The sequence below is a fragment of the Ctenocephalides felis genome, unplaced genomic scaffold (genome assembly GCF_003426905.1).
Source record: "Ctenocephalides felis isolate EL2017-DRISC unplaced genomic scaffold, ASM342690v1 CF-g0.4_SCAFFOLD_00845, whole genome shotgun sequence".
NCBI classification, from domain to species: Eukaryota; Metazoa; Arthropoda; class Insecta; order Siphonaptera; family Pulicidae; genus Ctenocephalides; species Ctenocephalides felis.
Genome location: NW_020536999.1, coordinates 83,078,666 through 83,100,816, shown reverse-complemented (window position 1 = coordinate 83,100,816; position 22,151 = coordinate 83,078,666). Strand labels below are relative to the sequence as shown.

The 22,151-nt window shown below is 29.8% G+C and overlaps 2 protein-coding genes across 2 annotated transcripts; one reads left to right on the top strand and one right to left on the bottom strand.

The window, feature by feature from the left end:
* Window positions 1-2,464: 2,464 nt before the first annotated feature.
* Window positions 2,465-3,622, bottom strand: LOC113391082 (zinc finger protein 525-like). The gene has a single exon (XM_026627053.1). The coding sequence runs from the start codon at window positions 3,620-3,622 to the stop codon at window positions 2,465-2,467; it is 1,158 nt and encodes a 385-aa protein (XP_026482838.1).
* Window positions 3,623-17,822: 14,200 nt separating this feature from the next.
* LOC113391080 (zinc finger protein 768-like) lies at window positions 17,823-22,134 on the top strand. The gene is made up of 2 exons (XM_026627052.1): window positions 17,823-18,380; window positions 21,973-22,134. The coding sequence occupies exons 1-2, from the start codon at window positions 17,823-17,825 to the stop codon at window positions 22,132-22,134; spliced, it is 720 nt and encodes a 239-aa protein (XP_026482837.1).
* Window positions 22,135-22,151: the final 17 nt, after the last annotated feature.

The window sequence follows — 22,151 nt, the reverse complement described above, 5'->3', positions numbered from 1 at the left end:
ATGCCCGCTGGGCACCCTTAAATTCTATATTTAACTTCACGTAGGCCGTAGGGTAGTTATAGTAATGGGCCGAAAATCGAAGATGAACATTTTTGCATTTAGAATTCGGTGGTATTCGGTTATATATGTGTGTATATATATATATATATATATATATATATATATATATGTAAATTTTTTTGCAGCCCAACCGTCGAATTAAAAAAAAGATTAAATAACAAAATTATTTATTCCATTATACATATATATATATATATATATATATATATATAATTTATTTATATTAGGAGAATATAAATAAGCATGATGACATAAATGAATTTGCTGTTAATATTTTCCAAAAATATATATCGTTATATCGCTATAATCTAATATTCTTCTATTGCAAGGTTTGAATTTTAAACCACGGCGCCATGCATCACTAGTTTTTTATTTGTTTTATTTGAGCTTAAATAACATTATTTTTTAATATTTTAATATGTTGAAGTAGGAAAAGTTATAAGAAATATCTGTTTTCTGCGAATGCTCAGATTAAATTGCGGATTTTTTGATCAAATGTTTCAAACTCGGACTGCTCTGATGGAACGATTTACTGACAATCCACAACAGTTTGGAGTCCGAACTTTTAGATGGAACAGAAAAAAGTGTTCTGCACATGCGCGGATAGTTTCGGACTGTCAGTTTGGCTCGGATGGAACAAATCCCTTATTAAAGTTGTGGTCTGTTATATCAGGGAATAAGTTATTCGCCAAAATGTCCCCTTTGATCGATTCCCAATTTAGGTTTTTAATTTAAATAATCTAAATAAAATAATGATATAATCTAGAAAATGGTTTACAAATACTAATGAATATAAAATTATGCAACTAAGACTGGCCCAATCCGTACAGCCATTTTAATGTTTTACCCCGGATTGTTATATAAAATGGACATTTTTTCCTTATGAATTTGCTTGAAGAGATGTACATTTTCAACATGAGAACATATTGTCATTATAAATTTCAATGTGCTTATTTTGATTTTCCTTTTTGGAAACCGTGTATCCACATTAGTGGCATCTTCGTTATCACATGGATATCACCAGTGGCGTTGTGCTAATATTTTTTTTACCGGAACGCTAAAATTGAAAAAACCGGTTCAAAAACCGGTTCTCATGTTTGAACCGGTTCTGTTCGAAAAAAAAAAAATAAAAATCATTACAAAACCGGTCATAACCGGTTATGACTTCTATATAGTATGCTCGGGAAGTAATTGAAAAAGACCCGATCAATAACAGCATTAGTATCTGAACAACATAAGAAACAATCTGTAAAAATTTTATTATTACTATGTGGAATATGTTTAACTATTTTCAATTTTTTCATTGCAAACTGGAATGCTGGAAAAGTTCTTTCTAGAAGTACGAACTTGCATTATATTACATGATTTCATCATCCAAATAGGTCGTGCATAGAAAGAACTTTTTCCAGCATTCCAGTATCAGCTGATGCTTTCCATTATTCTGTGTCAAACCTTAAAAATATAAATGTCATGGACCATATAACTACAAAACTCATTTTAGTATCATAATGAAGAATTTCCAGTAAATATTTGTAATGATTACTTCCATATCTAATCAAACTGTACTTATTTTGATGTCACATGTCAAAATGCGAGCTTTATAAGCAATTTTCAAACAATTTTGTTTCCGAAGATCTTGTATTTGTATGTACACCAATGTACACGTAATTGAAATTTTTATTAATATGATTTCCAAAATTACTATCTGTGTTATAATCGAATTTTCTTATTCATATCACTGTCTATTTTAACTCGCAATAAGTGATTAGACAAAAATGTCTATTGTGGAGTCATAATGGAGTACGTCCCCATGAATGCAATATATGCTAAAGAACATTTATAGAAAGAGGTCATCTGAAAAGTCACAAGCTGATGCACAGTGGAGTAAAACCGCATCAATGCAATATATGCAAAAAAACATTTACGCAAATCTGTCATTTGAATAATATTGTGCATTTGAAGCCATTCAAAATCAAGTGGTGTATACCAACAATTTTCAAATTAAAATTGTAAAGTTTCTACTCGGTTTTGAAATAATTCCTCACCTTTCCGATAATCTCAGGATTGGCACGAATATTTCAAGACTAAGACTGGCCAAATCGGTTTAGCTGTTTTTGAGTTTTAGTGGATCATTTGATTGAGAGCTCCACTTTTATATATAAGATTATATATCAATGAAAAGATAATAAAACTTTCTACAATATCTTATAATAACAATAAAATTTTGCTATATTAAAAATAAATAAAGCAAATACTTAAACTTTGACTTTCATTCTACAGTCCACGTAATTGAACCAAAGTAATGTAGTGTTTATTGTATATTTCATACTATTTATACATTTCATTAAATGCAAGAAAATTTTACAATATTTAAATTTAAGTAAACAAATTCTTCACCACACTTCTAACTATGAAGTGCCATGTGTCTCTTCAAATCCATCGATTGAGTAAATTCCTTTTTACAGACTTCACATTTATCAGGATGCTCTTGTTTATGAAGCAGAATGTGCCTTTTCAAATTACTTAAATGTTTGAATTTCTTATTACATGTATTGCATTCATGAGAGCGTACTTCTTTGTGCATCAGCATGTGACTTTTCAGACCTCTTGATTGCGTGTACGTCTTGTTGCATATACTGCATTCATGGGGACGTACTCCACTATGTATCAGCATGTGACTTTTCATATTACCTAATAGTGCAAATATCTTATTGCATATACTGCATTCATGGGGACGTGCTCCACTGTGTATCATCATGTGACTCTTCAGACTGCCTGATTGCGTAAATGTTTTTTTGCATATGTTGCATTGATGCGGTTTTACTCCACTGTGTATCAGCTTGTGACTTTTCAGATGACCTCTTTCTATAAATGTTCTTTTGCATATATTGCATTCATGGGGACGTACTCCATTATGAATGAGCATGTGTCTACTCAGATCACCTGTTCGCATGAATGTCTTTTTGCATATATTGCATTGATGGGGTCGCTCACCACTGTGAATAAGCATGTGAGTTTTCAGATTAGATAATAGTGTGAAAGTCTTATTGCATATACTGCATCGATGAGGTCGCTCACCACTGTGAATAAGCATGTGACTTTTCAGATTAGATAATAGTGTGAAAGTCTTATTGCATATACTGCATCGATGGGGGCGCTCACCACTGTGTATGAGTATATGATTTTTCAGATTACTTAATCGATCAAAAGTCTTATAACAGATTTCGCATTTGAAAAGACGTTTTTTACTATGAATGGGAATATGATCAGCCACATGCTCTTTTAAATGATCTGATTCTGCAAATGATCTATTGCATACGTCACACTCATAAGTTGATGTTTCGACTAACTCCTGTTTGACTTCTTCTTCAATTGTCACCTCGAAATTCATAAATCTTTCTAAACACGTATTATGATCTTCAGAACACGATTCAGATTTAACAATAACGCCGGTATCATCAAAATCATCTTCTATTTCGAGTTTAAGGTCTTCTGGCGAATATTCTGGCGGTTCAATTTTAACTGCCTGATCATTCATAGACAAAATTGTTTCCTCCGACATTTTTAAATATTTCCACTGCTTATACTCACAAAAAATAATTGTGCACTAAATAAGAATAAAATAGTTGTGTACTAAATAATAGCCTAGTTTTATCAATAATTTTTCTGAATGTGATAAATAATTTCAACTTTTACATTATTATTTGACATTTGAAGCATAGAGTTAGAGTTAGAGAGACTCAGAGAGAGTAGAGACAAAGAGAACCAAGAAAAGACTCGCCACTTGTTTCTCGCTTCCGATTTGTACGTTAAGAGTGCCAGTTCAGAGTATATCCATAGATAAATAATAGATAGAGTTTACTTGACCAAACATTCAGACAAGAATTTGAGTCAACAGTAGGCCACCAGAAGGCAGCTCCACAGATAATGGTTTGGGTTTGGGCCGCTGTAACCGCAGATGGGCGATCTCCAATCGTTTTCATCGAGTCTGGCGTCAAGGTAAATGTGCAATATTATCGAGAAAGTATTCTGAAGGTTGCTTTAAACCTAAACCCATGGGCAGACAAACATTTCGGTGGCAGATCATGGACGTTTCAACAGGACTAGGTACCGTCTCATAAAGCTCGAGTGAACCAAGAATGGCTGAAAAACAACGTCCCGAACTTCATTACGTCCACATAATGGCTCTCGAATTCACCAGAGGCAAATCCTATGGATTATTATCTATTTGGGCCATTTTGGAAAGCAAGGTCCGAACTAAAAGGTACCTCAGTCTCGGGGCGCTAAACAAAACCGTTGTCCGCAAGTTACATATTCGGCCAAGTGCGATTCGTTTTGTAAAAGTCAATTGTTTTTAAATTTTGTATTATTTATACATATTTTGTACTTTAAATCGAGTGAAAGTAATTTTCCAAACTGAATTCATGGCTTTTTTAATTGGTTACACTTCGAGTGCCGGATCCTGTATATTAGCTCTAGTAGATACGCCTACACTGGGGGACTGGGGGTATCTACAAATTTGTAAACAATAAATTGTAAACAACTTGTCAGCATTCTCTGCTAGATGTAATTATATTTATAGAATAAAATTAAATAAAAAACGACAAAAAAGTTGAAGTTGAATAGTTATTAACATTTTAAAATTTACTTCAATGCACAGGTAGGTACAGTCGTAGATAAATAAGCATAAATAGATCGCTATCTCGGGCCATTTGACGTTACACTTGCTTGATCACAACATGGCAGCACATGCACAGTATGTTAATTAACCCCTGGTATTACTTCTACATTTGTACATATTATCAATACAGCCAAAAAATCTGAAAAAAAAATTATATTTGAAATAAAAACAAAACATACATTTGAAATAAGATGAAAATATAAACTTCTCCTTTGGGAAGTTAATAAATAAACAACTTTATTTGTAATACAAACAAACCTATAAATTCCGATAATTCAATATTTTGTGGAAAAGATATCTTTATCAGAATTCTGATGTGTGCCTATTTAGGTACAAATATCTAAATTATTATAGTTACTTACAAAAACTCCGGCTTGTATGCACAAAATTCTCATTAGTAAATAGAAATAGGTTACGGAAACTCGTGGACTAGCTCTCAACTAAAACTCTCAAAAATAAAATAAAGCTTTGCTTCTTCAATTCGCTCGTCATTTGCCAACTCAATCATGCCAATTCATGCCACACCACATTTCAGCCAGCATGAAGTTGCCGCCGAAAGAAATTAGCTGTCGATTTCAAAAGTTTTGGATGCTAAAACCTGTCAAGATTAATAATGATTTTTAAATTGTTTAGGACCAAGATGATAGCCTACCTTAGACAATATACTAATTTAAAATACAATATATCTGGTTCCCTAATAGCAAATATTATAGAAAAAAAACTAAATATATTTGTTCCAAGACTGTATGAAGTATTTTGATTTAGTATTATAATATAAAAAGTGTTTTAATTTTGTTATTTCATCGACTGAATCTGCTATTTGTTGTTTGCTGAGTTTTAATAGGTTTTATTTGAATGTAGTTAGCTTCCACTGAATTAAAACTAGGACCGTAGCCAAACTTAATAATTGCAAAGGAACATAGAAATTTGTACTTGCTGAAATGTCTGATTATATAATAATAATTAATATATATATATATATATATATATATATATATATATATATACTCGTATATATATATATATATATATTAATTATTAATTTAAAAGTTACAGTGAAATTGTCAAAGAACATTCATTATAAGATTAAGGGAAGTAATAGAAATCAAATAGTTTATATATATATATATATATATATATATATATATATAAATATACACCTAAGTCTGTTTTTACACGGTTTTTTGTACACGGTTTTGATATAACACGGTTTGAAATTTTATGTACTTAATTTTTTTTTATCAAATTTAATTTTTGCGAAGTATGTTCATATCACAAAAAAGTATTTATGAAAAAAAAAGTCTGAAACTATTGATAGTATCGATAGTTTGCAAACACTAGCTTAAAGATTTAAGTGATGAATTCCCCTTTAGCGCGTACAAACAATTTTTACTGGTCAAAGCAAATGTGAATAGCACTAATTTAGGGGAATACATACCCTGAAAATTCTTGATTTTCACTAATTTTAATAGGTTTTAGAGATTAGGAACAAATTACCCACTTTTGTATAAGATCAATGTCTTTTTTTACACGTTTTTTTTTTACACGGCTTCTTCTGGAACCAATCTACCGTGTAAAAACAGACTTAGGTGTATATAATTTACAACATGAATCATAATATAGAACATGTATAGAAGGATAAAACAAATAAAAATAAAAACTTGTTTAATTTATTATTTATTAATTATAAAAAATTCAATAAATGAAGATGGCGCGATCATAATTTCTGCCGCCGCGATAGTAGCCACCGCCGCGATATCGAGCGCCGCCGCCGCCACGACGACCGTCGCGATGATTATAGCCGCCACGTTGACAGCCGTCTTGTCGACCGTCGCGATAATTACCGCCGCCACGTCCACCGCCGCGATAGTAACCGCGGCCACGGTAACCCCGGCCGCTGCCAACTTTTGAAGCTACGTCTTCGCCGCTTTCGCTATACGTCGAAGATGGACCGGTGGGGCCCCAACTTGCTTCATCGGACTAAAATAATAATTATTAATATTATAATAACTGATTGTTCAATATATCAATCAATGTATTTATATATTATTATATAAATGTAATATTACCTTATCATGATAATATATTCGAATATCCTTCTCCTTAAACACTTCATGAAAATAGAGCCCCACATCGTCACTATTCTCATACTCTACCGGCATAAGAGATATAGTTTTGTTGTCCGGGAGCGAATTTGATTTAATTTTCTGGAAGATTATTCCGACTGCAGTCATGTCATACTCTGTTATAAAAATATGGTAATAATGGATTTTGTGTATAATTGTAAATAATATTACTGAGCTTATACAAAATTTTCAAATTTCTGCGAGGATAGATAGAAAATGAATTAAGTATTTCTTCTTTGACCTGCTTTTTGAAAAGATTCGAGTAACATTCGATGAATTAAAGTAAATTTAATAAAAAGTATATATGTAGAGCAGGGCAAGGCACAAAGGTCCAATTTGACTTTGAGCAAATACAAACTATACTATAAAAATCAAACCAATTATATCACAACAAATTACGCTTCTATAAAAATTTTCAAATTAAAAGTGTAAAGTTTTTACGCGATTTTGAAATAATATATCACCTTTATATATATACGAGGTCTGTTCAAAAAGTACCCGGAATTTTCGTTTTTTCAAAAAAATATTTATTTATTCGTCTACATTAATGTGGTCCCCTTCAAAGTAGTCCCCCCCAGATATAATACACTTATGCCAGCGTTTTTTCCAATTTTCGAAGCACCCTTGATATTCACTTTTTGATATGTCCTTGAGCACTCTCAGCGATTTTCTTCAATCGAGGAAAACCGCCGTCCTTTCATGGGTCTCTTCAACTTTGGGAATAGGAAAAAGTCACACGGAGCCATATCTGGTGAATTTTTGCACTTTGCAACACTTTATTTCATTTTTTACGCAAAATTTAATACAAATTCTTTGACTTTTCAATTCTTCCATTGTAAAAATCGCCGAGCTCAGAAAAACACGTCGAACCTTAGCGACTACCACAGACAAAGTAAACAGTGAATATAGCTGAAAATTTCATCATACTTTAGGGGCATGTATACCAACACAATAAAAAAAGAATTTTGACAATCAGACACTCCAGACCCGCGAAATTTAATTATTAGTAATTCCGGGTACTTTTTGAACACACCTCGTATATATATATATATATATATATATATATATATATATAAGTATGTATATGCTATAATATAGAAGAAATATATACCATAATCTGTGGCGGATACGGCACACAGCCCAACTGCATGCTGTAGAAAAGATTTGGCCCAAAAGACCTCTCCTATTCGGGTCGGTCTCTTGGATGCATCATCCAAACTATAAATATAATATTTTTTTAATTACGCACATGTCCTAAAGAATAAAAAAGTGGATTTAAATAAATTACTTACACAATTCTCTTCTCCCAATTTGATTTTTTATCCAAATCTGTAAACACTACCAATATTTCATTGCGCGGGATTTCACTCACGCTTCTAAATCTATGAATAGCGTTTGCCATTTTTTTTTATTCCTTTGTATCTGTAATTGAAATTGCACACTACAGGCGGGCCGGGTAATAACTGATATAATAAATTCAAATCTATTAATCAATAATTTCTTTTTTATAAAGAATAAAAATAAAGAATAAATGAAATATTATATGTAAGTACTCGTGTATCCGAGACCAAAGCCAAACAATAATAAGCATAAATATTATATATATATATATATATATATATATATATATAAATACCTTGTATGAAATCCATTCTATATTTTGCTTTCACTCAAGTAACCAAATTTTTATTTAGATATTCTCAACTCAACAAATGTTATACAACTGACCCCTCCAAATTGCATTTGGGCCTTTTATAACTTTATTCATCTTGTTGTTTTCACAAAGCTAGAAATTTTTTAATGATATTTAATAATAATTTAAATATAACTCCAGCTAATATTGTGTTCGTATTTTCTATATCTAATATGTCTATGCATAGAACCATATAAAACACAAAGTTAAAAATATAAGTAGATATATTATAACACATGATTAATGATTTCGGAAAGCAGATTTTACAGAAAAACTATTTTTATTTATTCCAGGTCGATTCTACAAAATAAGAAACCATATTTTCCACCCCAATCGAGCAATACAAATCCGAAAAATATTAAAAAAAAAATAAATTTGAAAATGATTTCTAAAATATTAAATTCTGCTTCAATAAAACGTATAAAACAATATGCGACTTATCAAACAGATGCGACAATTGAAAGAGTCTTTATATATTACGAGCAAATATTTATATTATTTCATAACACTTATCCTGTCGATTGTTTAATTTTTAATAATTGTTTTAATAAAAATTTTAAATTGATACTTGTTTCCCGAATTTTTATGACATCTGCTTGATTTATTCTCGATTGATCCATATGAAGAAAAATTTGAATTCATTAAATTGATATACGGTCTCGGAAACAAGTATTTGTTATCTAAATTAGATAATATCATAAAATCAATTAGCTCACATTAAATTTTTAAAATTCTATACTGTTTAAGTAAAATAATAACGTTTTATAATTGTTGAATATTTTAGTATGGAATATTTTAAAATACATAGCTTTTTACTTCTGAGAAATTATGTTTTTAAATTTAAGTTAATACCCCCCATGTGCACTGGGCATAATTCTATAAATGATATAGTGAATGAATTCCGTGAACGTTCGTCCAATATTATATCCACTTATACGACATGTCGCTCATAATGACCCATTTTTGCAAAAAATTATGTTCAATTATAATGACCGACATGATTTTACATGATGTGGCCAAGTCTACGAAAGCAATTGCTATGTCTTTTGTGCACAATAGCACCAGGGACTGTTTTTACAATAAAATTATGTAAAGAAATCAATCAAAAATTATTGATTACTTACATTAAAACATCACATTTGTATGTTTATGGGTAGGGTAGACTAATTATTAATGGCCCACCACGGATATCTCATAAACAAATAAAATTAGATTTTTTTTAACAATTATATTTGATAGTAGAAGGCGAAAAATGTATAAATTCATAACCAGCCATCACCTTTATTCTTATGACTTTGCTATAAGAAGATAAGCAGCACATGACTGCGATAAAAAGAACCAGCTGAACATTTACTTTAGCAAAGGTGTAAGCAATAAAATAGTAAAGTTTAAAAAAAAAGCAATTTTAAAAAAGATTAATTGAATAAATTGTTATTCCGGCTCTTCTGATGAATATTTCTGACCAATAGCAGATCAATGTAATATACTGTGTTGTCTTTGTAGCAAATGTACCCACAGAATTAATATTTAGCATTCGTTCAATAATGTAGCGTAAAATGCCTTTAAAATTTAATAGAAGAAATTGCATCTGTTCGCCCCCTGGTTGTTCCACTTTACCCCGTATGTGAAGTAAAATGGGTCAGATACCAAATATTTAAAAAAAAGTAAAAAATATAATATTTATTTAATTAGGAATTATGTACGTATGTATGTAAGTTTTCCTGAACATAGTTCGATAGATGCTTCTTTGATGTATGTTATGTGTTGTTCATTGGGTTTAGACAGTATAATTACCGTAAGTCAAATTGGACCTTTGTGCCTCACCCTACCTATGTCAAATTTTATATTAAATTTTAATATGTGTCATTTTTATTTTTAATTAAAATGTATATGTATAGTTTTTTCTTTTAAATTACTGAAACATGTAACATATTTACATATTAAAAAGTTTTTCTTCAGCATGCTTTGTATGACGACTGGTTAGTATGACAAGATTTTGGCGTCCCTTCGATGTCATACTAAGCGGATTCTACTGTATATGTATATGTATATATATATATATATATATATATATATATAATAAAAGAAATATTATGTATTTATATTATATATTATGTATGTGAATATATACCATAGTCTGAGGCAGAAACGGCACACAGCCCCACAGATTAAGAAAAGATTTTGTCCAAAAGACGTCTCCTATTTTCTCAGGCCACGTGGGTACATCAACCGAACTATAAATATTTTTAATTATGCACATGTCCTGAAGAATAAAGAAGTGGATATAAATCATTGTACTTACCTGTGTTTTAAGTGCATTGAAGTAAATTTTAAAATGTCAATAACTATTCAACGTTCACTTTTTTGTTGTAACTTGTTAATTATTGTTTATAACATTTCCTTAATAACCTTTTTCATTCACAAAAATATAAGAACACATGAAAAGCGCACACTGATAGACTCGTAGATAAATAAGCGTAATGGATAGCATCATAGATAAAAGAAGAGTATATGGATAGCATAGCATACAGCCATAGATAAAAGAAGAGTTTGCTATGTGCGAAGGCATGGAAGGGGAAGTCAAATCGACAGAAGCGTTCGTAGTGGCTAACTTGGAGCACTAAATGGGGCTATTATAAACAAAATTTTAAACAAAAACACATAAAATATTTATTTATTTCAAATTTAAATAAGATAATTAAAAATGAGCCACCAAAGCTGTTGTGTAGTGGTTTGTAGAAATACCAGCAGCAAAAGTGACTGCAAATTCTATTCATTTTCTACAGCAAAGTGGAAAGAAAATCAACGGGAAAAGTAGATCGCTGCGGTTAGAAAAATAAAGTAAGTATTATAACCTTATTGTTATAAAAATACAATTCGGAGTATTATGAATAGTTGTAAAATGCTGAAATCATGGCCGGTAATCTCGGAACAAACATCTGTAATCTCGTTTTTAGTTCCGTCTCCCGCGATTGGAGCGCTGGTAGCGCTACAAAACGGGCTAAAGAAAATATTTGAGAATCTAATATGGCGGAATAGAATTTTAGTGTCAAAGTGTCAAATGTTTGTTAAAAGTTTATAACAAATATCATGTTAAAGTGCGGTGTACAACAATGAGGAACACCAACAAATATGCAAAAATGCATGTATTTCCTGCAGAAAATGACATAATTTCCTGCAGAAAATGACATAATTCGTAAAATGATTAGTAAAATAACTGAAGCCCGGGCTGAGCACTGATGGTGAGAACTAGGGGAATAAGAAGTTTTATCAATATGCACACAACAAAATACTCGCATGTATTACTAGCACTTCTGATATAATTTTTTATTGTAGCTTAATAACTGAGACATTTAACAGTATCAATGCTAGGAATTTTAAGGTTATAAATACAAGACACCCGTCTTACTAAATCCCTTTCTGGAAGGTATGTTATTGAAAAATTATTCTTTTTATAACACTTTTTTGTATTATTCTAATATAACATTTTATTGTAGCTTGTAGAGACACAAGGAATGTTTGAATCGTCTCATAATGCATGCGTGAATGATATGGACAGGCAAAGTAAATAACTTTTATCATTAAATGAGCTTTCATCTGTTTATATTATTCTAATATAACATTTTATTGTGCCTTTCTTGGACTTTACAGCAGTAGAGCAACAAGGAATGTTGAAGCCTAAAGAAAGGCAAAACCGAAGAAGGAAAACCGTCCCTGAAAGATTTGTTATTTAAAATTTTTTATACTACAATTTATGTTCGTAGCAAATGATTCTAGATTTATTTTTTTTTAGCAGAGGTTCTTAACTCAAGATATAAGCCGTGCAGAGACCAGTTATGAAAATAACAAAATTTATACAATATAACAAATGTGTTGAGAAAAGAAATCAGAAGGATAAATATACAAAAAAAAACATTGAGGCAGAAGTTACGAGAAAGTCTCAAATGTGCTGAAAATTTTGCTTAACTCCCAGCAACATTAAATAAGAGTGCTCCTAATTTTATATTAAGTCAACTAAAAGAACATACGAAAAAGCCAAAAGGTTGAAAATTTACACTTAATGATAAAATTCTTGCTTTAACTCTGCATAAAATTTCTCCAAGAGGTTATTACTTGTGGAGAAAAATATTTGTTTTGCCTGCTCCTCAAACATTGAGAAAGTTGCTCTCAGCAATTCCTTTGTATAGTGGTATTAATGAGACCGTTTTCCAAACATTGGGTTCAGCTATGGCACAGAAAAAATATGTGAATAGCAAAAACTGTATTCTGATGTTTGATGAAATATCATTATCATCTGCATTATTTTACGACTGTAAAAAGGATCATATTGTTGGTTTTCAAGAACTGGCAAATGGTAGGGAAAGTTTATTTGCTGATCATGCTCTTGTCTTTTTCAAAATTTTTCAAATCAAATAGTTGATACTTGAACTGTGCGCAATGTTCATATTTTTTGTGATTGTTTCATGAATGTGTTTTTTTTTATAAATTTATAGTAATAAATAATGAAGTTGTTGAATGTTTTAGCAAATGTAGAAATTGTAAATAAGTGGCTACTTCATGGAGTATATTTTGCTATACAGCTTATTTCTATTTATTATTGGTGATAATACGTTTAACAGATATCGAGAAGTATATAGATCATGAATTGTACAATAATTTACCGGATAATAGCAAAATAGTTTTCAAATGACATACCCATACAGTAATTCATTTTAGTAAGCTGTTGATATGCTTTTCAGATGAAAGTAATTTTGGTTTTATCTTTTAATTAAATTGGCAAATGTGTTTGCATATAACTTTCTTGAACTTTTACCAGTTACTGTTATGAGAACATAATAATTTCTTTTTCTTTGTGATAATGATGATAATGATATTTTGTTCAACATTTTAAAGCAGATTAACACAATGTGCAGAAAAGGTTTTCAGATAGAGACTATACATAGATTTAATGTAACTTAATCATTATTTGATTGAGCACCAAGATGAATATAAACAGAGTTATTTTACAAGAATATCTTAGGCATAAATTTTATTCCTTATTTTTGAATATGTTCCTCTTTTTTGATTGCAATACAAATTTATGACCTTTTTGAATTGTTGTTGCTGGGATTTTAAGTTACCTTTTGAGCGCATTAAGAGAGTTCTAGTAACTTCTATCTCTTGTTTGGTATTTATTATTCAGATCAATTCTCAATACTTTAGTTATATGGTATAGCTAATGTCTAAATTATATTTAAATTTTTTAGAAATCTAGAAAAAGATATATATATATAATTTAGATAGTTTTTTGACATGAAAGCACACACACACACATAATAAGAGTCTGTGCCCTTGGGCAGGTCTGTGAGCTAGAACTCGATCTTAATCAGGGAAGAATAGTGTGTGATATGAAATTGTCATTTCATTTTGCAGTGCTGCAATTGGGCTATTTTTGAATACAAGAAAGCGAGGCTTGGACACACCACCCTGTCCACACAAGACATTGAACAACCATATGTACATATATATATATATATATATATATATATATATATTAAATGGTGGATAATGTGTACATATATGTACACTATGCTATTCGTACAAAGTTTATGAATCTTAGTAGCATCTATTGTAATCATATATAATGTTATATATATATATATATATATATATATATATATAAATGGTGGATAATGTGTATGTGTATGTACATTTCTATGCTATTCATACATAGTTTATGAAGCTTAGTAGCTTCTATTGTAATCATTTATAGTGTTAAATATATATATATATATATATATATATATATATATATATGTATATATATATATAAATAGTGGATAATGTGTACGTGTTGTACATTTTTATGCTATTCGTACATAGTTTATAAAGCTCACTAATCGTCATACATTTATGTGCATTATATATATATATATATATATATATATATATATATATTACAGTACACATTATATATGTGTATATATACAAATATATAATATATACATTTATGCAAATTGCATATCTTATAAATATGTATTGTAATAGTATAATGTAACATGTCATTGTTGAAATTATACGCTTTTTTATATTCAATATGTATTGTAATAGTATAATGTAACATGTCATTGTTAAAATTATACGCTTTTTTATACTCAATTTTGGTTTTTTAATTTAAAAAAAAATTTTGAATTCAAACGGTCTATATAATATTGGTGCATTTCTTCAGCATTTTATATTCGCACCCATGGTCGACGCTGGCGCCATCTACATCGGGAGACGGAAACTAACCCGGGCAAATTGACAGTTTTGACCGAAAAACGTGGCAACGAGATATGGCCCGAGAGAGCGATCTATATACTCTTCTTTTATCTATGGCTGAAATCATGGCCGGTAATCTTCGAACAAACATCTGTAATTTTGTTTTTAGTTCCGTCTCTCTCGATTGGAGCGCTGGTAGCGCTTCAAAACGAGCTAAAGAAAATATTCGAGAATCTAATATGGCGGAATAATATTATAGTGTCAAAGTGTCAAATGTTGGTTAATAGTTTATAACTGTACAACAATGCGGAACACCAGCAAATATGCAAAAATGATGTATTTCCTGCAGAAAATGACGTAATATGTAAAATGATTAGTAAAATAAATGGAGCCCGGGCTGAGTACTGACGGTGAGAACTAGGTGAATAAGTTTTATTAATATCCACACAACAAAATACTCGCATCTATTACTAGCACTTCTGATAAAATTTTTTATTGTAGCTTAATAACTGAGACATTTAACAGTACCAATGCTAGGAATTTTAAGGTTAAAAATACAAGACATCCGTCTTACTAAATCCCTTTCTGGAAGGTATGTTATTGAAAAATTATTTTTTTATAACACCTTATATTCATAACAAATAGTTCTACATTGTTTTTTTTTCAGCAATTGTACTCTTGAAAGTAATGATAAAATATCAGTGAGAAAAATAAAAACACAGCAATCAATATTATAAGTTACAAGTGCAAGCCTAAAATTAGCTGACCAATATTGAAAATAGGACTCACAATTTTATGTCAATTCAGTTAAGAGAACACATAATCATATAAATAAAAGAAAATTCAAGGTAATGGTAAAATTCGACCCTTCTTTTAACACTGCTAATGTTAGTTGGGGATGTACTATGCCACAACAAAAGTTTGTGAGTAAAAAATTGCCTTTTGATATTTTATGAAAAAAATATGTCTACTAATAATTGTGCGTATAGTTTCTAAAGCTAAATACCATATTCTGTAATCATGTATGTAATATATAAAAATATATGCTTTTTAAAATTCAATTCAAACGTCTATAGTGGAAGACGGGAACTAAGCCAGATAATCGACAGATTTGTCCGGAAAAACGTAGCAACAAAATATGGCCCGAGAGAACGATCTATATACTCTTCTTTTATCTATGGCTGAAATAATGCAAAATATATATTTATAGTGTTGATGGATCACCGCCGTGGGTTCCTAAGCCCTATGATCGCATTTGCAGTGAACATTTCATTAGAGGAAAAAAATCGGACGAGGTATTGAGTCCTACCTATTTGCCAACAATATTTCCTTCAATTTACAAGCCTCGAAAAGTTAATGTAGTTTTTTTTTTGCAATTGGAATCAAATCATGTCTTTAAATAATGTCTATTGTAAGTCTTTAGTTTGACCAAAAATAATAAAAAAATGAGCAATTTAATTTATTATTTACTTATTTTATTGATAAAATATTTTTATCATTATTTTATTGTTTTTATTAAAAACTATTCCTAAATTACGACATAAGCTTTGAGGCACTTAACCTTAAAAATGTTTACTGCATTTCTTTATTTAATTAATCATTATACTGAATTATGTTTTAAGTACGTTGAAGTAAATTTAATAATTTCAATAAACATTCAGTGTTCACATTATTACTGTTTCTTGTTATTATTATTTATAACAATTATTTGTTGATATCTTTTTTCTTTAACAAACATATAAAACCCATGAAAAACCACTCACTGATAGACACAATTAGTTCATATTTATTACGGCGCTGCATAGGCGCTGCAGTCACGCATACAGCGAATAGAACTGAATAGAACCATAAAGAATTTGAAAAAACGCGCCACGATTAATGTCTCATCTTTCTGGAAATATACTCTCTATGTTTCAAATGTCATATAGTAATAGATAAATATAATGGGTGCGTTCGACTTGGACGCTTACGCGCTGTGAGCGCTCACGCTTATAAGCACGAATTTTTAGCGTTCGACTTGGCCGATAAGCGCTCAGAATCGATAACTAAATTCCGTTCGTTTTGGATACTGTGAGCGTCAATAAGCATCAAAATGGCGGCAACTGACGGTAACGGTAATTGTGTAAATTTTATTACTTTCTGGATCATTCAGCGGGATTATAAACAATTTAACAATTAATAAATAAATGAAATTTGGTTTGCTTATGCTTAATTCATATTAATATTAAAATTAAAATTTAAAATTATTTAAAATTAATTAAATTTAAAATTAATTAAAATTAATATTAATATTAATATTAAAAATAAATGTGATATACAACTTGGCATTTTTGCGGGATTATAAAAAATTTAACAATTAATGAATAAATGAAATTTGGTTAGCTTATGCTTAATTAATAGTAATATTAAAATTAAAATTTAAAATTATTTAATATTAATATTAATATTAAAAATAAATGTGATATACAACTTGGCATTTTTGCGGGATTATAAAGAATTTAACAATTAATAAATAAATGAAATTTAGTTAGCTTATGCTTAATTAATAGTAATATTAAAATTACAATTTAAAATTATATAAAATTAATTAAATTTAAAATTAATTAATATCAATATTAATATTAAAAAAATAATTGTGATATACAGCTTGCCATTTTTGCGGGATTATAAAGAATTTGACAATTAATAAATAAATGAAATGACAGATAGTAAAAACAATTGACGCTCACGCTCACGCTGCCCTACCTCTGTGGCGTGAGCATGTGTGAGCGCAAAATATGTGCTACGAGCATCCTACGATGATGCTACGAGCGTACTTATGCCACACTCACAGCGCCAAGTCGAACGATGAAAGCGCGCTCACGGCGCGCTCACAGCGCGTAAGCGTCCAAGTCGAATGCACCCAATATGTTGTAAATTAAGTTGAAATCATTTATCACATTGAAAAAAGAATATTAATAAAACTAGACTATTGTTTAGCGCATAATTATTATCTATTTTATTTTTGTAAAAATATTTAAAAATGTCAGAGAAAACAATTATGTCTATGAATGATAGGGCAGTTAAAATTGAACCACCAGAAGACATAAAACTCGAAATAGAAGATGATTTTGATAATCCCGACGGTATTGTTAAATCTGAATCGTGTTCTGAAGATAATGACATGTGTTTAGAAAGATTTATGAATTCCGAAGTGACAATTGAAGAAGAAGTCAAACAGGAGTTAGTCGAGACATCAACTTATGAGTGTGACGTATGCAATAGATCATTTGCAGAATCAGATCATTTAAAAGAGCATATGACCGATCATATTCCTAATAATAGCAAAGAAAGTCCTTTCAAATGCGAAATCTGTTCCAAGACTTTTGGTCGATTAATGGTTCTGAAAAGGCACGTGCTCATTCATAATGGAATACGCCCCCATGAATGCAATATATGCAAAAAGCCATATACGCGATCAGATAGTCTGAAAAGACACATGCTGACACATAGCGAAATACGTCCCTATGAATGCAACATATGCAATAAGACATTCGCAGATTTCAGTAATCTGAAAAGTCACAAGCTGAGACACAGTGGAGTACGTCCTCATGTTTGCAATATATGCAATAAGACATTCACACAATTATCTAATCTGAAAAGTCACATGCTTATTCACAGAGGTGAGCGACCCCATCGATGCAGTATATGTAATAAGTCTTTCACACTATCAACTAATCTGAAAAGTCACATGCTTATTCACAGTGGTGAGCGACCTCATCAATGCAATATATGCAAAAAGAAATTTACACAATCAGGTCATCTGAAAAGTCACATGCTTATTCACAGTGAAGTACGCCCTCATGAATGCAATATATGCAAAAAGAAATTTACACAAACAAGTAATTTGAAAAGGCACATGCTGATTCATAAATGAGAGCATCCTGATAAATGTGAAGTATGTAATAAGGAATTTACTCAATCGAAGGATTTGAAGAGACACATGACACTTCACAGTCAGAAGCATGGTGAAGATCAATGCATCATAAGCATATTTGTTCACTTAAATTTAAATATTGTAATTTTTTTTCCATCTTATGGAATGTATAAATAGTATGAAATATACACATTACATAATATCAATATTATTTCATAATTTTTTATTCATATTTTAATTTTCATAAATTAAGTATTAATAATGTGGATTAGTAACCATTGGTTTTCAGTTCAAATACAAATTGGTCTGGAGTAGCTTTAACTTTCTCTAAGACCGTATTTAATATTAAACAGAAGTTTAGAAGTAAAAGATTGGTACAACATTCTTGTCTAATTATAAGAAAATGTTTTAGAAAATTTATTCAGCTACAATTTTCTTAAGAATAGAATTTAGTTATAGAAAGTAATATAAAAGTTATTAATAAAAACACCGAAAAATATCTTTGAACCACAAAATGTCCGACAAGTTTTTAGCATTAAGCAATTACAAAATTATTTTAAAAATATATGCAGAAATTTTACATAATTTTTGTGTAAGAAAATGTTTCAGAGAATTTATTCAACTTTAGCTTTGTCAAAGACTATATTTGGTATCCCGCAAAGTTCTACTTCAAAAATATTTTAAAAATATAAGCACACATTTTACAACATTTTTGTTGAAGAAAATGTGTTAGGGAATTTATTCAACAATAACTTTGTTAAAGATAGTATTTAGTTATAACAAGTAATTTAAAAGTTATTAATAAAAATATAAATAAATACCCATATCGACTTCTCTCCATCAGACAAGCACTTTATATTGGAATATTCATAAAAATTTTCGTTCTAATTTTAATTAAATTTATTTTTTCTGTTAATACATAAATGCATTCATACAATTTAGAGAACTATTTAATTTAAATGATATAAAATATATATAATTTAGTTACTAAATTTTTTATTTAATATTTTTCTAACAAATTATTACTTAATTTTTGGTACTTTCACGTTAACATCTTCTACAAAACCATTATTTTAACTACAGAAATTAAAATTATTACTTACAACACAATTTAATTTCACACAGAACACTTAAATCCGATTTAAATCGATTAAATAAAATATTTATACAAACCCGACGAAAGTCACTTTAAAACTGATTTCAATTCAGAAAAATATTAAATGCATTATTACATAATATTTACTTACAATTACTTACAATTAGTGCTGTAAATTCAGGACATTTATTCATGATTATAATCATATATATCTATATATTATAATTATATATACAGTCGGTCAAGTAAGAGCGTGGTCGGGTTAATTTATAAAAATAATTATTTTATGAAACTTTAATATTTATATATGCATTGTATACGTTAAAAGCAAGGATGCAATTTTAGTCAATATGTGTCCAGTCACCACCGGAGTCGACAATTGCCTGGCATCTCCGACGCCTGCTTTTTACTAATTTAACGGATTATTTTAATTTTAACGGAGTCCGACGGCTCGTATTTTAATTTAACGGCACGACGAGAGCAGTACGTGCTCATATAGAACTTTCATCAGTGAAAATGACATTTTCAAAATCTCTAACAATATTTTCATGTGCTCAAGCGGAAAAGAAGCACATGTTTTTCAGTTTTCCTCCCCGTTGTGTTGCGCCATTTCAGATCATGAATACGAAGAAAGGTTCAGATAGTTTTGTAGATATTTTTGTAGATATTTCTAAACATTTTGCCATTAATTTTGCTCGTCCTTGCTGCAGTGTTAAAGCAGGATTCCGCAAATACCCATTCACTGTTTTTTTTTCTTCTTTTTTATTTGAATCACGTTCTGATAAATCATCGACTTTTTTTAGCAACTTTATATAGGTGTATCGAATTCTGCACAAATGCCTTCAACTTTCTCATATATTTAGCAGCAGCTGATTGCTACATTTGGGTACCTTTTAGGTGCATGCAAAAGGGCGCAGCCTCGTAGCGCGACGCGTAACTTAGCACTCATGGCGTTTAACGTAATTTTTTTCTCAAAAGATCAACTGCAACTAAACCTTTTTTGACAATGCATCAAGGACAAAGCTTCACTTTATTGGCTCACGAAAGAATAAGACCGAAAATCTTTCATTAACTGTCGTTAAAGTCGACCACGCTCTTACTTGACCGACTGTATATCGATATATACTCGTATATCTATGAATTATATATTAGAATTATATATATATATCTATCATAGACTATGATTATAATCATATATATATCGATTACTCAAAAACTATAAATTTTATATGAATGTTGTATAAGGGGATATTATAGCTGGATAAATTATCTAAAATAATTACTCAGACAAAAATTATGTTAATTTATTATTTCTATTTTAAAAATATTTTTAAAATTGCATAGACGCAATGTTGTTTAGAGTAAAGACATTTTTTAACATTTTTGTTAATAACTTCTACTCTGTATTTTGTAAATATCATGTTAGATAAAATTATAGCTAATTGAATTATCTAAAACATTTTCTCAGATAAAAATATTATAAAATGATTACTTATATTTTTAAAGTATTCTTAAACTTGAATAGTCTCGAAACTGATGGTAATGGCGACGAGTGTTGTCTATTGTAAAGGCATTTTTTTATATTTCTTTAAATAACTTCTAAACTGTATTTTGTAACTAAATATAATATTAGATAACATTTTAGATAATTAAATTATTTAAAACATTTTCCCAGATAAAAACTGGCCAAAGCTATTGCTTATATATTTAAAATATGTATAAAGTCGTATACTCTAATAATAAATTGCCTTTGTAATATAAATTCTATTTGTCCGATAAAATTATTAGCAAACATATATTATTATAATTTTAAAAACTTCTACACAAAAGTTAAATAATATATCATGTTACTATATTAAAAATTGTTACAACTTTTGTAAAAATCTGTATTCTAAAAGTCTGACCATTTTTTTCTTCTAAAGTAATCTGAGTACAAATTTTGATATATATATATATATATATATATATATATATATATATTCAAAGTTTTTTCTCATTGAGATCACGTGTTACGTCAATTATTTTCATTCTGAAATTCTAAGTGGACAATGCTGAGGTTTGGTCTAGACAAGGAGACCCACAGAGGGTCTATGTACCTCTTATAATAGAAACTTATGTAATTTTAAGTATTATAATTTTTTTGAAGTAAAACTTCTTTAGGCGCAACTAGGGTGTGAATCCGTACAAATCCCAGACAGCACAAGACATGCCAGGGAATGTCCCACTTGTCCTCACAATCTCCTAATATCGCGATATCCTATGAATATGCAACGGGACGTCTCAAAACCAAAGGACTCGAGCAGGTATACGCGCACGGCTTGAGACCTCGAAACGTATAT

Bases quoted from the DNA above. Each gene is read 5' to 3' on its own strand.
- LOC113391082 (XM_026627053.1), bottom strand. From the start codon at position 3,622: ATGTCGGAGGAAACAATTTTGTCTATGAATGATCAGGCAGTTAAAATT.
- LOC113391080 (XM_026627052.1), top strand. From the start codon at position 17,823: ATGTCAGAGAAAACAATTATGTCTATGAATGATAGGGCAGTTAAAATT. The intron at 18,381-21,972 runs GTACGTCCTCAT...AAACTTCTTTAG, and splicing joins ACAAGCTGAGACACAGTGGA to GCGCAACTAGGGTGTGAATC.